This window comes from Rutidosis leptorrhynchoides, chromosome 6 (assembly GCF_046630445.1).
Source record: "Rutidosis leptorrhynchoides isolate AG116_Rl617_1_P2 chromosome 6, CSIRO_AGI_Rlap_v1, whole genome shotgun sequence".
Taxonomy (NCBI): Eukaryota; Viridiplantae; Streptophyta; class Magnoliopsida; order Asterales; family Asteraceae; genus Rutidosis; species Rutidosis leptorrhynchoides.
Genome location: NC_092338.1, coordinates 433916263 through 433931897, shown reverse-complemented (window position 1 = coordinate 433931897; position 15635 = coordinate 433916263). Strand labels below are relative to the sequence as shown.

General features: G+C 35.8%; 1 protein-coding gene across 1 annotated transcript; it reads right to left on the bottom strand.

The window, feature by feature from the left end:
- Window positions 1-4218: 4218 nt before the first annotated feature.
- Window positions 4219-11897, bottom strand: LOC139853727 (serine/threonine-protein kinase CTR1-like). Its single transcript, XM_071843092.1, has 16 exons — window positions 11137-11897; window positions 10255-10556; window positions 10008-10152; window positions 9376-9479; window positions 8556-8764; window positions 6899-7255; window positions 6682-6722; window positions 6454-6522; window positions 6253-6353; window positions 6031-6115; window positions 5805-5903; window positions 5604-5672; window positions 5370-5501; window positions 5124-5218; window positions 4862-5021; window positions 4219-4426 (listed from the first exon to the last, which is right to left on the bottom strand). Exons 1-15 carry the CDS (start codon window positions 11809-11811, stop codon window positions 4910-4912), a joined length of 2595 nt encoding a protein of 864 aa, XP_071699193.1. The 5' UTR covers window positions 11812-11897; the 3' UTR covers window positions 4219-4426; window positions 4862-4909.
- Window positions 11898-15635: the final 3738 nt, after the last annotated feature.

Genomic DNA, 15635 nt, shown 5'->3' with positions numbered 1-15635 from the left:
CCAAAATCCATGCGATCGCATGGGGCAAAATTTCAGGCCAAGTGCTATAAATTCTCGAGTTTTGGCCAGATAAATCACACACACACATATATTATTTTTACTCCGTATTTATTTATTTTATTATTATTATTATTATTATTATTATTATTAATAATAAGATTATTATTAATCTTATTATTTTTATTATTAGTGTTATTATTTTTGCGATACAAAAATAATAATGTACATAAAATATTACGACGGAGTGCTGTCCAAGTAATTTTTCAAAACGAGTTTTCGAGAAAGCTAGAGTTAAGGAAAATATGGGTTATTGCCAAGGAGGTTATGGGTAATATTCGGGGGTATTTTTGTGAATCAAACCTCGTGCTTATTATATCCAATGCGTCTACGTGCTTTCCTGCAATATTGTATATCAATATTAAACTGTGAGTTTCATAAGATCCCTTTTACTCTCTACATTTTTGGGCTGAGAATACATGCAAATGCTTTATTAACCGATATACAATATTTATATGTGTGAGTTTCATTTGCTCCCTTTTTAATTGCTTTTGCAATCTATATTTTTGGGCTGAGAATACATGCACTTTATTTTAAAAACAATGGACACAAGTACACACTAAATTCTACACCGAGTTTGAACCGAAAATCCCTTAGCTTTGGTAACTAGTAACTGCCGGTTATAAGAACTGGTGGGCGCGAGTAGTTATATATGGATCCATAGGGCTTGATATCCCCGTCCGAGCTAGAGCACTAGCCTTTTAACGGACGTATGCTATTTGAGAAGCGTACACGTTGGTTTGCGTGTATTATTAAGATGATTATACAAAGGGTATAAATTATATATACGTTAAGTTTAGTTACCAGGGTGCTCAATTTCGTAGAATATTTTGATAAACGTTTCTGGATTGAACAACTGAAATCTTGTGATCCACCTTTATATACAGATTATGCGCAACATTAAAACTATGAACTCACCAACCTTTGTGTTGACACTTGTTAGCATGTTTATTCTCAGGTTCCTAGAAGTCTTCCGCTGTTTGCTTATGTGTTAGACAAGCTATGTGCATGGAGTCTTACATGGCATATTTATCAAGGAAACGTTGCATTCACCAAATCATCACCATGTATCTTATTTTGACTGCATTGTCAATGGAAGTACTATTGTAAACTATTATTTACGGTGATTGTCTATATGTAGAAATCATCAGATGTCGAAAACCTTTGATTTAAATATTCATTTATGGTGTGCCTTTTCAAAAGAATGCAATGTTTACAAAACGTATCATATAGAGGTCAAATACCTCGCAATGAAATCGATGAATGACGTGTTCGTCCATATGGATTTGGAGCGATCGTCACAAATTCTGCTGTAACTGATCATTCTATTGATGATATTGTAGTCAGTAACGATGATATTATTGCTAAATCTATTGGTGAAACAATTGCTGTTGCTAAACCGACTGTTTCTGCTAGTCCTGTTGTATTCTTTAAGAGTTCAAAAGATGGTAGTTATAATGAGGTTGATGTAAACCTAGTGGCTGCTGCTGAGAATGCTGTTAAGTTATTTAAGAATGATGGTTTTAGAGAGTCAATTGTTGTTCCTGATGATTTCTCCCAATTTACATTGGGTGGCAATGTAACATTAATGAATACGCAGGATAATAATAGTGGTGATAAAGATAATGTTGTTTCTGGGATTAAATCTACAACAATGGAAGGGGTAGAGACTAGTGATGGGCAAGACAATACAAATACTAAAACCCCAAGACCATGGGTAAATCCAAACATCACTTTTGCTGACTTCTTAAAACAAAACAAAGATGAAGAAGAATTAAAAATGGAGTTCATTCCTCCTGTTTTAATGTCTAATGGTCAAAAGAGAGTAGTTTTCACCTCTGAGGAGGTTAAGAAGGGCGGTAGTGCATTTTCTCTTCAATTATATGGGTATTTTATTGGAACTTCTATGGATTATAGGGTTGTTAATGCCCATCTAAGGAGAATGTGGCGGAGGTATGACCTTAAAGAAATCGTCAAAACAGCTGCAGGATTTTATTTATGCAAATTTAAAAATGAAAAGGGTATGAAGGAGGTTCTTGAGAGTGGTCCATGGTTAGTTAATAATGTTCCTTTTTTCGTGAATCATTGGGAACCTGGGGTTTGGCTTGAAAAAATTGAACCTGAAAAAGTTCCAATTTGGATTTGCATTCACAATATACCCATTGAACTATGGAGTGGCAGAAGTATAGGTAAACTTGTTAGTGGTATTGGTAGGCCTATGTTGATGGACAAAGTTACTTCAGAGAGATGTTTGAGTAAAAGTGGAAGACTAGGTTTTGCTAGAGTTTTGACTGAAGTCAATGCAGCTGATGACCTTCCTAGCTTTGTCGAATTTTCCTATCCTGTGATTGGTTCTTTTCCAGCCAAAGTGGGTAAACTTGAGGTGACTTATCAATGGAAACCGCCTTTATGCACTCATTGCAAAGTGTTTGGGCACTCTTTTAATACTTGTAAAATTAGGCTTAAAACAGAAGATGAAGTATCTGCACAAGTGTTAAAAGACGCTTTGAAAATCAACAATGATGGTGAAACAGTTGATTTAAATAACCAGTGTGTTGAGGACGGCTTTAAAGTTGTTGGTAAGAAAGGAAGGGTATTTCATAAGTTGAATTTTGATAATAATAAAAGTCAATGGCAGTCAACAGAAGCAAAAGGTATCAAGCAAAATGCAGTTAAGAATAATTATGGTATTAAAGACAATATTGTTGTGGAGGAAACAGATTGGAATGTGGAGTTCCAGAAAAGTCGAAATCATAATGTTTTAAGGAAAAGAGATAAAGGGAAGGACATTGATGGTGAAGGTAATAATAAGACATATTCCAAAGATAGAATTGAAACAAACAATCCTTTTTATGTATTAGTAGATGATGAGGGTAATGGTGATTGATGTTAAGTTTGATAATACTGCTCCGAAATTAGGGTATTCTACATCTTGTTAGTTTCTTACTTTATATTTAGTATAGGTCCTCGAGTTTCGCTCAAATTAGTGTTGCTCATGTTGTAATCCTCTTTGTATCATTTCCTTATCAATAAAATTATCTTGCTTTTCAAAAAAAAAAAACTTATTGACACACCAAAAATGCAGTTTGGAAAGCTGTTCAAGCATAACATGACACTTGCGGCTATTATCAATTGTTAAGAAAATAAGAATCAATAATTAAGATTATATATACCCCAACTTTTGAGCAATTTGTTACACTCTTGATCAACTCCTAATCTGAAACTTGTGACGGATCTGAAAGAGTATTGAAATGTTAGAGTACGTGATCAATGCGATATAAATCAAGAAGACAAAATCATAAGGTTCTGTCCTCTTCATTTTTGTTGAAAGTCTACCAAACTATTAAATCCAGCTAAAAAAGTTCTCACCAAATTTTAACCATATTAATTATCAAGAACGAGAAAAAATCAGTTATGCTCTTTACATAAAAAAACAGTCGCGTTGTTATTAAATAAATGAGTTTAAATTTGGCCCTAGGCTAGATCAAATATCAGTTGGAAAAGAGTAATCCTTGAGCTTTATTATTCACACACAAAAAACGCGCTTAAAGCTTAACCCTCTGTTGCAAAACACCCCGTCTAAAGCCGTTGCGACGCCCGTTGCGACGGTTTGGTGACTAGCCCGTCCCGTCTCCAAAAAAACCGTCTAATATGACAGTCAACGGTCAAAATTCGGGTCAAAGTTGAAAAAAATCATGTCAAAGTCTCTTAAAATTCGGAAAAGTTAGAAAGTCGGTTAAATCGGTCAAATTTGTCATATTTTAGTTTGAATTTTTTGTATTATATTAACGGTAATAGCGATTATAGGTATAAATTAGTCAATTAAAGTTTTTGGCTTTAAAATATGTACACGTATATACATTTATATACTTATATAATTAAAAGTCAACTCTGGTCAACGTCCGTCTCGACCCCGTCTGGACCCCGTCTCGAACGTCTCGACCTTTTTAGGACCCGACCGTCTCGACCCCGTCTCACGTCTTTTACAACCTTGGCTTAACCTATTAAAATGTCCTTTTTAGAGGTTGGCGAAAATATTGAGACAAAAATAAGGTACCCCCAAACCCTTGTCACCCAGACCCATCTTGCTTGTTGCAGATAGTTTAGTTAATATTGTTTTCATAGAATATAAAATGAAATAAAATACTTGCAAGTTAATGCTGAATAAATAAGTAACGGTATTCCTATAAGTTGTTATAGTTACGTTACAACAGAAAATACAACATTATGACAAAACAACTTGTACATTTAAAAGGATTACGATTTCCTCTCCTGTAGAAAAACCGAAAGTGTCTTTCTTAGGTTCTGATTGAATGAAAACTCAGGTATACTTGATAGGCAAAACGATGACATATGTACAGCAATCAGCCTGCAAGAGATCACATTAAAGATAATATCAAAATTTCGTTATACCATATAAGGATCCAAGACTAAGCAATCAACAATTCAATATCATAAACCCTAAAACATGATATTTACTTTACCCAAATTTATATCTAGTAGTAGATGTGGCAACTATGAACGAGTCAATTTGGGCAACAGTTTACCCCTATTGGATCCAATAAAGAACTTTAACTAAAAGGAAAAATGGTTGGGTCAAATGGATTGAAAGTAGCCTAAAGTGTCTTTAAAATGCTTCTAGGCTACTTTTAATTTATAATAAAAATAGATTCCTTTTGTAATCATGGGAAGAACATGTCCTACGAGGGTCTTTTTTTATACGTATATCTTCGGTAAAAGCAAATCTGGTAAACCTAGAATGAAGATAACATTGTTATATACTAAAAGATTCAAAAGAGATTACATTGTCAATGATTCCCCATGTGGGGGGCCGTGTGCAATTCTCACACATTCACGCAAGTGAAGACAATACGTCCGTTTGACTTGTTTGTGGAGTAGCAGGTTTTGTTAACGGTCTCAAAGTATCCATAATGGCCGAGAACGAAGGTCGCTTCCATGGCTCACTACAAATTCAAATTTCAAATTTCATCATTAAAACAAAACTAATATCATCACAATTCACAAAGTATACTTAATAATAACTGGAAGTTGATATTTAAACTCACTTTGCCCAACAAGCTTCAATTAATGATGCTACTTGAGGGTTGACGTCACGAGGTATCTCAAGCCTTTTGCATTTGAAACCTACAGCCGCCACAACCTACAAAGATATATATTATGAATACGTGTTGTACCCAGATGTGGCAATTTCGACCCATTCGTATAAAAGACTGTTTGCAGGTCAGCCTGACCCACCCCACACGACCCATATTGACATGTAACAATACAAATTAAGAATGAGTGTTACAAACCTGAGCCGGATTTAGATTACCCCAAGGTTGTTGCAAAGTGGTAAGTTCCCACAAGATAACCCCAAAGCTGTACACATCTGATTTCTCATTTGAAGGTTCATCACGAAGAACTTCAGGCGCCATCCATTCAGGCTGTTATATAACACAAAATCAAGTTATAAGAAAAAAACATACTAGGTTTATGTCTTTATGATGCTTGAATATATACTCGATTTAGATAAAAAGGAAACTTACTGTTCCTGCAGCAGTCTTGGACGAAAGAAATGTATTTGCTTTTAACCGTGAAAGCCCAAAATCACAGACCTGTAACAGGTGGCATAAGTTGTATGACAACATTAGCTGGCATAACTTGGCAGAACTGGCTTAGTATAAAAAATATGTTTTTTAAGGGGAAAAAAAAAAAGGTTTTTTTATGCTTGGCAACTTTCCATTTACCTTTACTGTGTATTTCCTGTCTACTAAAAGATTGGGAGATTTCAAATCCCTGTGAACAATTGGAGGATTTCGTCGGTGAAGGTAATTCATTCCTTTTGCCTATATGAACAAAAAAGGTTTTTAGTATATTTAATGATGAGAAGAACGAGTTGTGGATACAGATGAACTTTCATGTCTTTTTATAAGAAGAAAAAAAAAGAACCAGTTTGAAAGGTTGAGTAGATACCACATCATAGGCCATACTAAGTCGCCGCCGCTCATCCAAGGCCTCTTTGGCGCCAGATTTGTGCAGCAGCCTATACAGACTACCTCTGCAGTTAAAAAAAAAAAAAAAAAAAAAAAAAAAAAAAAAAAAAAAAAACATAATTAGCACACCATTCCAATAACATCAAATTCTCATATTCCTAAGTTATGTGGATACACATTTTGTGAGAATGGGGGACTAAACCTTGATAAATATTCTGTGACTATTGACAGGTTCGGGGGCTGAGTGACAGCACCCATGAAAAGAACAATATTTGGATGCCGTAGTCGTCTCATAATTGCAACCTAACAGACCATAATGAATGAGTAAAGTAGGAGTTATTAAACACAATGCATGCCAGAAAAAATAATAAATAAATAAAAAAAGGGACACACAAGGAGCTACCTCCTGCAAGAACTCATTCAACCTCTCAGGATGAAAATCTTGTTCTAAAAGAATCTTCACAGCAACATCCTGCAAGTAGAAAAATTTGTGAGATTTTGATTAAAAAAAAAAAAAAAAATCACAGCAACATAATAAGGAAGCCTGCAATATCATTCGACTTAAATTTACTCTTTAAACTATGAACACCGGCCACTAATTATAACTAAAAAAAAAGAGTTTATCACTTACAGAGCCATTCCAATCAGCACGATGGACAACACCAAAAGAACCTGAAAATGCAGACTTTCAGAATCAGATTTCTTTTATAATAATATAAAAACCTTTAACAAGGTTGAATGGCATATATATAGCTTCCCTATATATGTTTGCTGTAGACAACTAGCAAGAATTTTAACACCTCATAATTAGCAGTCTAAAATGCCATCTCAATAAAAATAAAGGTTACCTGCTCCAATTCTCTCCTTTAAAACTAGATCACTCCATGGAATGTCCAAATCTTCAAAATCAAGGGTATAATCTCCACTCGCCTTATTTGCTTGACCCGGGTCAAACCTCTGATTACTAGAAACTTCCATTCTAGTATTGGATAAGGCATATAATTGGGAATCTCTATCATTGGCCATTTTTGACGTGCTTATGATATTCTGAGCATATGCTTTAAGAGGCTGCAAATTTTTATCAAGAACTTTAGGACGGGCAGCTTTAGAAGGAGGTAAACGAGAACTCTCATTGCTATTGCTTGGACTACGTGCAACTTTATCAGATTGTTTAGGATAAATTGTCTCCCCAGTATCTGCATCACCTGCAATCATAAACCTTGTAACTTTAATTAAATGAAAATACACACATTTATGATTGAGAAACAGTTATGCGCAACGTATTGGGAACTCTTTTGCAAATAATATCATGTGTACCACATCATAACGTATATTGAAGTTCCAAATGAATACACGCACTTCATCAATGATTTAGTCCATTTTGGAATCGCATAATGACCTTCCATTTAAGAGGAACACCAGCTTAAAATAGATATATACATCATTCATCACGATTACTAAAACACTTGCAATTTGTTGCACCAAACATTGCACATTATTTCTTCGTTCTGAATGCTACAAAAGCATTATATTATATTATATTATATTATTATATTATATTATATTATACTTATACTTATATACTAAACCTCCCCCCATTTTTGGTCGTTTCAGTTTTACCGAATTGTCGTTTTGAGTTTGCGTTCACACTACAAATGGTCCTCCAACTTTCACACAAATTACACAACAAGCCCTCAACTTTACACTTTTTCAGGGGTAAAAAACGTAAATTTATAATTTAATTAAAATAAAAAAACCTTACTCCACCCGAATTTATAACGGGCCCTATCTTCTCGCTCGGTGCGAGTTAAATTTTTCCGAGGCCACCGTTCAACTCGAAAAAATCTCACGAACCCAACGGGACTAACTATATGCAAAACGGACATCGTTAAAAAAACACTAAATAACGGGCCCTATATTCACGCTCGGTGCGAGTTAAATTTTTCCGAGACCACCGTTCAACTAAAAATAATTTTACGAACACAACGCGACTAACTATACGCGAAACGGACATCGTTAAAAAAAATAAATATTTCGGGCTATATTACATACATATATATACATATACAACACGACTAACTATACGCGAAACGGATATCGTATATCCAAATTGGACCGCGCGTCGAATACAACCGCAGCAACGCGCGGTCGGATTTTTTCTAGTTACTAACATTTAAAGCCATTTAAGAAATTAAAAATTTGCAAATAAACAGAATTCCATTTTATTTGATTCCGCTGATATTACTGGAAGCAAACTTTGACTACAACACTGAAGTAATCTATGTCAAATACAGTTAACAGAACATGCTAAGTGCATAAAAAGCCTGCAAATTGAAAGGGGCCTACAAATGCACTTATCTAATCATAATCATGAATTCACATGATTTTCTGATATTAGAATGATGAAAGATTACTGCACGCAATATGCGATAGAGGTACGGTTAACATCCTAGAAACAATTATTAAAAAAATTCAATGCACACAGCATTTTCTATGAAAACTTACCAATAGAAGGATCTTCAAATACGAGATTTAAAGAGTCGCAATCAGCAAAGTACTGCTTGGCCAATGACCTGAAATCAACCATGGGTTCAACTTGTCTAAAACGAGGAAAGCGCAACGGAGATGAAATTGAGATCGTAGATGGACCATTTAGCAGAGAATCGGGCTCACAAAGGCATCCTGGATTACCAATCAAATCAACAAGAAGCTCCCTGCACAACAATTGCAACTTCATCTGCTTAGATCAGGAAAAAAAGAAAAAAAAAAGAAAAAGATCTTTCATCCAAAAACTCTGCTATGAATTGTGAGGTCAGTACATTTTTAAATAGATACAGATGCACCAATACATGCTTCTAGGAGTAAGCAACAAACTCCACAGTATTATCTAAAGGATCATGAAGTAATCAAATACATAATATTCTTAGAGACAAAAATATAGAAAAACATAACACAACTAGAATGCCGCTCATGGCTTATATTCCCATAATTGGTGGGATGAAATAGAACATGAGGATCAGGAAAACATAATATGTATACATGTAATATGTAACAATTATTAAGTCGGGCCGACGTTTCCCATTCCCATAAAAAAAAAGAAATCCGGTATATGGGCAATAACTACAAGTACAGATTATACTTATTGGTCCGTTATAGAACCAAAATATTCAAAGTCAGTTGCAATTAGCTTCTTTATAGATCAGTTGTATGTATTATTTATGTTTTAGAAGAAATACAGGCAGCAATCACAAGTTTGTTGCGATTAGCTTCTAGAATATTAGACGGAATTTTAGTCATTAGGCACGCCTAAAGCTATCAGACTTACTTGTCAACGCCAAAACGAACAAGGCAAGATGAGGCATCTTCTCTTTTACAATAATTGCAACCCTTGGCTATTCGACACGGTAGATCAATTGTGTCGGCTAAGATCTGTTACAAGTCATAACATAAAAAATGTGAAATAGCTGCTGTTAGATTAAGCCCGTCTTGTCAGACATTCATTTATATACACGTGAAACAATAACACAGTTCTGGATTTAAACTATTCTCCTGGTTGTAACTTTGTAAATATGCAACAACAAAGATTTCTCCTTTTGTTATCATTTTAAATACATTCCATACAAGAAAGGAAGAAAAGGTAAAAGGTTTTCCCTGTTCGGGCTACCGAAAAGGGCGAGTAATCCGACCCCATACTTTGATGTACGTAGCCCAGCAGGATTACTCCCTGACTGTTTCCACCCATCCCTGGCCACCACTAAATATTCGGCATACACAGGATTTGAACCTAAGACCTCTTGCAAGGAACTCAGGGCCCCAACCACTTGGGCTATCTAGTGATGGTTTCCATACAAGGAAGAATCGAAACATTAAAGAAATAAACCAAGTATCTGAGAATGAAGTAATGTACCGATAGTAGGTAAAAGATATTATCTTTAAAAAAATGAATCTACAACATACTTTAAATAGTAGGGCCCGGTGTCTGCAAAGGCCTATAGAGAGGCTACCCATAGGAAGTACAACGGATCCTAGACAATCTTTAAGATCGTCACTGCACTCCTTCCACATTGAAACCAAGCCATCTTCTCCATTTAAAGTTGCACCCCTTGTGAAAACAAAATACTGACAATAAGTAGATGGGTTGGAATTGCCACCTCTAGATCATTATGTTTCTCAAAGTTACATGCTTAAAAATCTAAAGTCTCACCCCATTCGATGGCAGACAAGCTTTGCAAGTTGATCAACGACCTCTAATGTGGTTATGCTATTACACGATATGCTATGAATCCGGTTTTGAAGCTCCCTGAGGCTAGGATCACTACGTCGGTCAATCAAAATAACTTCAACTGATGATTCAACACCAGTATCAATGGCTTTTAGCAATTCGAGTGATGGAATTCGCCCACTCTCTTGTAGATCACAGCACATCATCCATACGTAAGGATCCATCCCATATATTAAGTAAAACCCATCAGGGACTTTATCAAAGTATGACAAACAGCCATTTGCCTAATAGAACACAAACCTTCAGAATCGGAACATATAACGAATATAATTTGAATATATAGATAAATATTACACACTATAGATTAAATTAAATCTAATATATATTTCAAGAAATCAACTTTTTCAAAATCAACAATATTAACAAGAACAAAGGTTCTCACTAAGCATTATATCTCTGACATGCATACCTGCTTCAAATCTAGCTAGCCTGAGTGATAAGAGCAAGAATAAAATGAAATAACTAGGACAACTATAGTCAAGGGAAAAAAAAGCATGTGTCCATGTCGATTAATACTTTGCAGGACACATATTTGTAGATAGTATAGTCTTGTTTAGATAGATGCAAGTTGCACCAATTATAAGAAACATACTTTGAACGCATAGTGCAAGCTTTCTAACATACAAAACTTGTCTTCTACTTGAAATGGCTGAGGCTAGTGAACCTGGCATTCTGCTCAGACCTAAACCTCACGAACAAGGTGCATTTTCAATCAACAAAAATTACCTAAACAGTCATAATGCAATCAATTTACAGCAGCACTTAATATATTCGCAAACACACATAAACAGCAGAAACACATACCCAAAATCGATGCGATAAAACTTCAGCAGATGCAGTATTAGATACAGATGACCTAGACCCGGCGGTTTCATCCGTCACAGGATCCAATAAATTAGGATCATCAGAACACATAGCTTCAGTAGAGAGCCGCAACGCCAACGCCAACTGCAATTGATAGCTCTCCTCCGTTTGTTGTGCCCAGCTTTTCGACGAATAAGATCCGCCGCCGCCGCCGCCGCCTCCTGCCTCCGACGACTTCAACCGTAATACCTCACCACCACCACCACCACTTCCATCCGGCAAACTCGAATAACCATCTGGATCACCACCACCACTATTCACCGCCGCAGCTGATAACGACGGGACGAAGTAATCACCGGAAATCGAGCTCTCGCCGTAACTACTTCCACTCGATTGCCGCTGCAAACCGCTGATCGAAGAAGCCGGAAACGTCGATTGACGATTCTGTTGAATCCGCTGATCAGTTGTTAGGTTCATTAAATCCCAATCAAATCCGGCTCTATCGTTTCGCTTTTTTTCACCGGAGTGTGATGAATCATATCCGCCGCCGCCACTGCCGGTACCGGTGCCCGATAATATCGGCGGCGGCGGCGGTGGTTGGAGATGATCGTCGTCGGGAATCTGAGTCAACAGAGTGTAATTGGTACGTCTGCTACCACTAGGCATTGCAGCCATCAAATCAAATCAAATTTAAAAAATAACAAACTTTATTTTCTATGTAGATGTATATGTAATTATGTATCAATGTATGTGTAATTTTGAGAATTGGGTGCAAATATTGTTAAAAAAAGTTACTCGGGATAAAAATTATATGAACTTGGATGATAAGTGTTTTATCTTTCATATATATGAATGTCAACTTGGACGATAAGTGCTTTATCTTTCATACATGAATGTCCTGTGCGACATGATTTTTTACAAACAACTTGCTAAGTACGGAATACTTTTTTTTTTTTTTTTCCGGCGAAAAAGAAATATATTTATTAGCTTTCATCGGAAAGATGAAGTAAAACAACATATTACATTGAAAGAGGCTTTCGAGCCTAACGAAATGACAGAAATTAAAGGAAATTAAAAAACAAACCAAAATACTAAAAAGACATAAAGCCCATAAAAACTTGACACAATTGGTAGAATTGTTGAGGCAGGCCCGTAAATGCCTAAGATCAAGCCCAAAGCATAAAGGGCTCGTGAGCCCAAACCAAGAAGTAAGCAAATCGGAGGTCTAAAAGCTACGGAGAGAACAATGAAGAGTCGATTAACCAAAAGGGATTAGGTCAATAGAAGAAGAACAGTAGCAATCGACAGAGCCATTACACTTGAATCAATTGCTTGAACCTTGACATCGAACGATTGAAATCTTGAAGAATTGTTCTCAAACGGAATTGAAAACTCACTGCTAAAGATCGATACAACCACACGGAGCATGAACCGAATCTTTGAAAGAAAATATGCACTCTTGTCTGCAATTGCTTGAAAAGAATCCAGGTAAAAATTACCCTCGTGATTTAGATTTATTGATAGGAGTATCATCATCCTCAGCCATGTTTTGCATTAGCACAGAAAAGTTGGCTAATTCTTCCTTGTAAGTTAACTTTTTAACATCAAATTGGGAACGAATTGACACTCCACTTTTTAGAGATGATACGTTTCCAACAACATGATTAATATCATTAGAAGTGTCAAACAAACCCGACAGATTAGGGACGTCATCGACCCAAATTGAAGCTTTATCTTTGTATTTTTTGTCTTTTCCCTTATTGTTGACATGATTGGGTAAAAGGTTGCTGTTATCAGAAGGAACACAACGAGCTTTGATTTTGTCACATGATTCTTTACAGTTTATTCCACAACACTGATCAGATTGAGGCATTGTGACAGGAACAGAAGAATTGAGCTTAGAAACAAAGGAATTTTCACAATTAAATAAAGAAGAAACACCTACTGTTTGTAAGGAGGGAGAAGTGACAAGTGAAGACTTGTGGACAAGAGGAGGATAGTCATTTAAATTGATATTGAAGGGAACACCATGAACAGAGGAAGCCAAAAGCAACACATCCTTGCTACCACTCATGTCAGGTACTTTCTCCATGCTTTTTGCTTTAAACAAAGCACCTTTAATCTCTTTTTCAGAATTTTTTAACAATTCAAAATTAGTCATTTGGATTTTAACTGCTTTTGAGGCCTTTTCCATAGAATAATGAATTTCTTTTGGAAAAACATCTTCATTGGGAAAAATTGACTTTTTTGGTGTGTAAAAATTTAAAAGTTTATCCAAAACAGTAACTTCACCCTCCTCCGGTAGAAACTCAGTTGCCGGAGATAAAGATTCCGGTACCTGAGCAGTCTCTTGCTCAGTAAGATTCTGTTCAGCTGATAGTTTTAGTGATTCAAGCAGCACCTCATTGTATTCTTTAATAATATTGTCGTCAACAGTTTCAATTAACTCGTCTTCGATGACCTCTTCAACCCACAATTTGCACTTATAAGTATTAGCAACATTAGCTTCAACATATTGCTTGATGGTACCTGGTTCACTTGTTTCAATAAGAGCAAACAAAACATCGGGACGAGTAAGGTTGTGGGACAAGGAATCAATATGCATTACTCTTCCAAAAAAGCTAGCTGCTTCAATTGTGCAGTTTGAAGAAACACATTCGAAAGGAATCCCTTTAAAAGCCAATTTTGTTATTCTAGAGAATTTATTTTTGTATTTCACCATCGGAATAACCTCTGTAAATTCCAACTCATTAAGAGTAGGACCCATTGTCATTCTTTTGAAACTTTCTTCGTCTTGACATCGGATAATATAGCCATATGAACCCCATGTAGAAACAGCCTCGATAGCAATAAACCTACTTTTAAGCCACTTAAATAACTTCAATGCTTTGATAGGTTCTTTATCAACAACCAAAGCTGTTAAATTAAGTCTATCATAAAGTTCAAGGTTGATTGACAGGTTAATCACATGTTGTGTTGCAGGTGAAGCAGGATTGAACAATACAGAATTTAATTCTGCAATATTAGGAGCAATTTTGGAGTTTAATTCTCTTTTGGCATAATCAATGAAAAGAGGTCTATCGTTAATAACTTTGCCATTTAAATTTTGAATAACTCTTGCAGCTTGATCCGCTGTTTCGAATTTGACGAAAGCAAAAGACCTATTTTGTTTCCAAGACAAGCCTTCAATAGACCCATATCCGCACATTACATTATTGATGGTGGTAGGGTTTGTATATCTTGATAAACCACCCAAAAACAATGTACATTTTTTCGTGTTAGAATTATTGGCTTTGGATTGATGTGCTACGAATCTTTGTTTGGTTTTGGTAAAAGGGACATGTTGTTTGAGTGAAATTGAATTAGGGAAAGTTGGTTGAAATTTAGGATTTGAAAGTGGGTTTGAAGGTTGGGGGAATTGAGAGAGATTGGAAGCCATAAGCTAGATGTGTTTTAAAGAGAAACAGTATGTAATAGAGGCTTTTAATAATAATAGAACTTATTAACTGCAGGAAGTTAATGGAAAATTGTAGGAAATTGATTGCTAGTTGAAGTTGAAAAAGGACAAGATGAAGGAGGTGGATGGAAAAACGAACAAGACGGTGGTTTTGGGTGGAGAGGTGGTGGCTACTGGTATTAGGAATTAGGAATTGACTATTAGTTTTTTTCATAAAAGGTTAAAAGTAGTAAAATAGGTTGGCCATACGAGTTGCGCTTAAATAACACTTTAGATGACGATTGCTTAGATTTATGTTAAAATATAAGAGCATCGTATGTCGTACGTCGATTTCGACGTTTCTCATAATCAACCGTTGATTCGACAACGCCCCGACGTCGATTCGGGCGTCGAGTTGTCAAAGTCCATAAAATTGATTGGAGCGTATAAATTTAAATATATATCCTTTACACACGGATATATATGTTTTTAAATATGTTCCTCGACTACGATCTGTGATGGCAACTCGGTGATTTCCTAGGTGGTAGTGTGATTCGGGTTAGGCTGACAATTGGAATAAGGTTTTATTTTTCTTAAGGAATCATGAGATTTAGCGGTGTTTACTCACCTAATAACGGATGATGACAGGGTGGCTTGAGTTTTCATTGGGTTTGGTTAGCATTTGGACGGTACACTCTTGCACTGCCTATTCTCTAGTGTTTTTATGAGATTCCTAGGCTTTTTGGGAGTATTACATTGTTCGTCTCCAGTTACGTATGTGACAACAATTACCGATGCTTTGTTGGCCGCTTCACAAGAAGATTCGGGGTTTGGAGGATTCATTAGTTTTCATTATTAATTGCGTATGTTTTTAATGTTGTTTACGTTAGTTTAATTGTTGTGTGACTGGTTTTCGAAATCGTCAGATCACTCAAAGTTATTTACGTTAGTTCATTTGAGTTTATTTTATTTACCTTAGATTTTTGAAACCTGTGTAAAAGAAAGTGTGAATACCTTAATAAAATACATTGCAGCTTTGGGGTAAACTGCTAGAAAGTTCGTA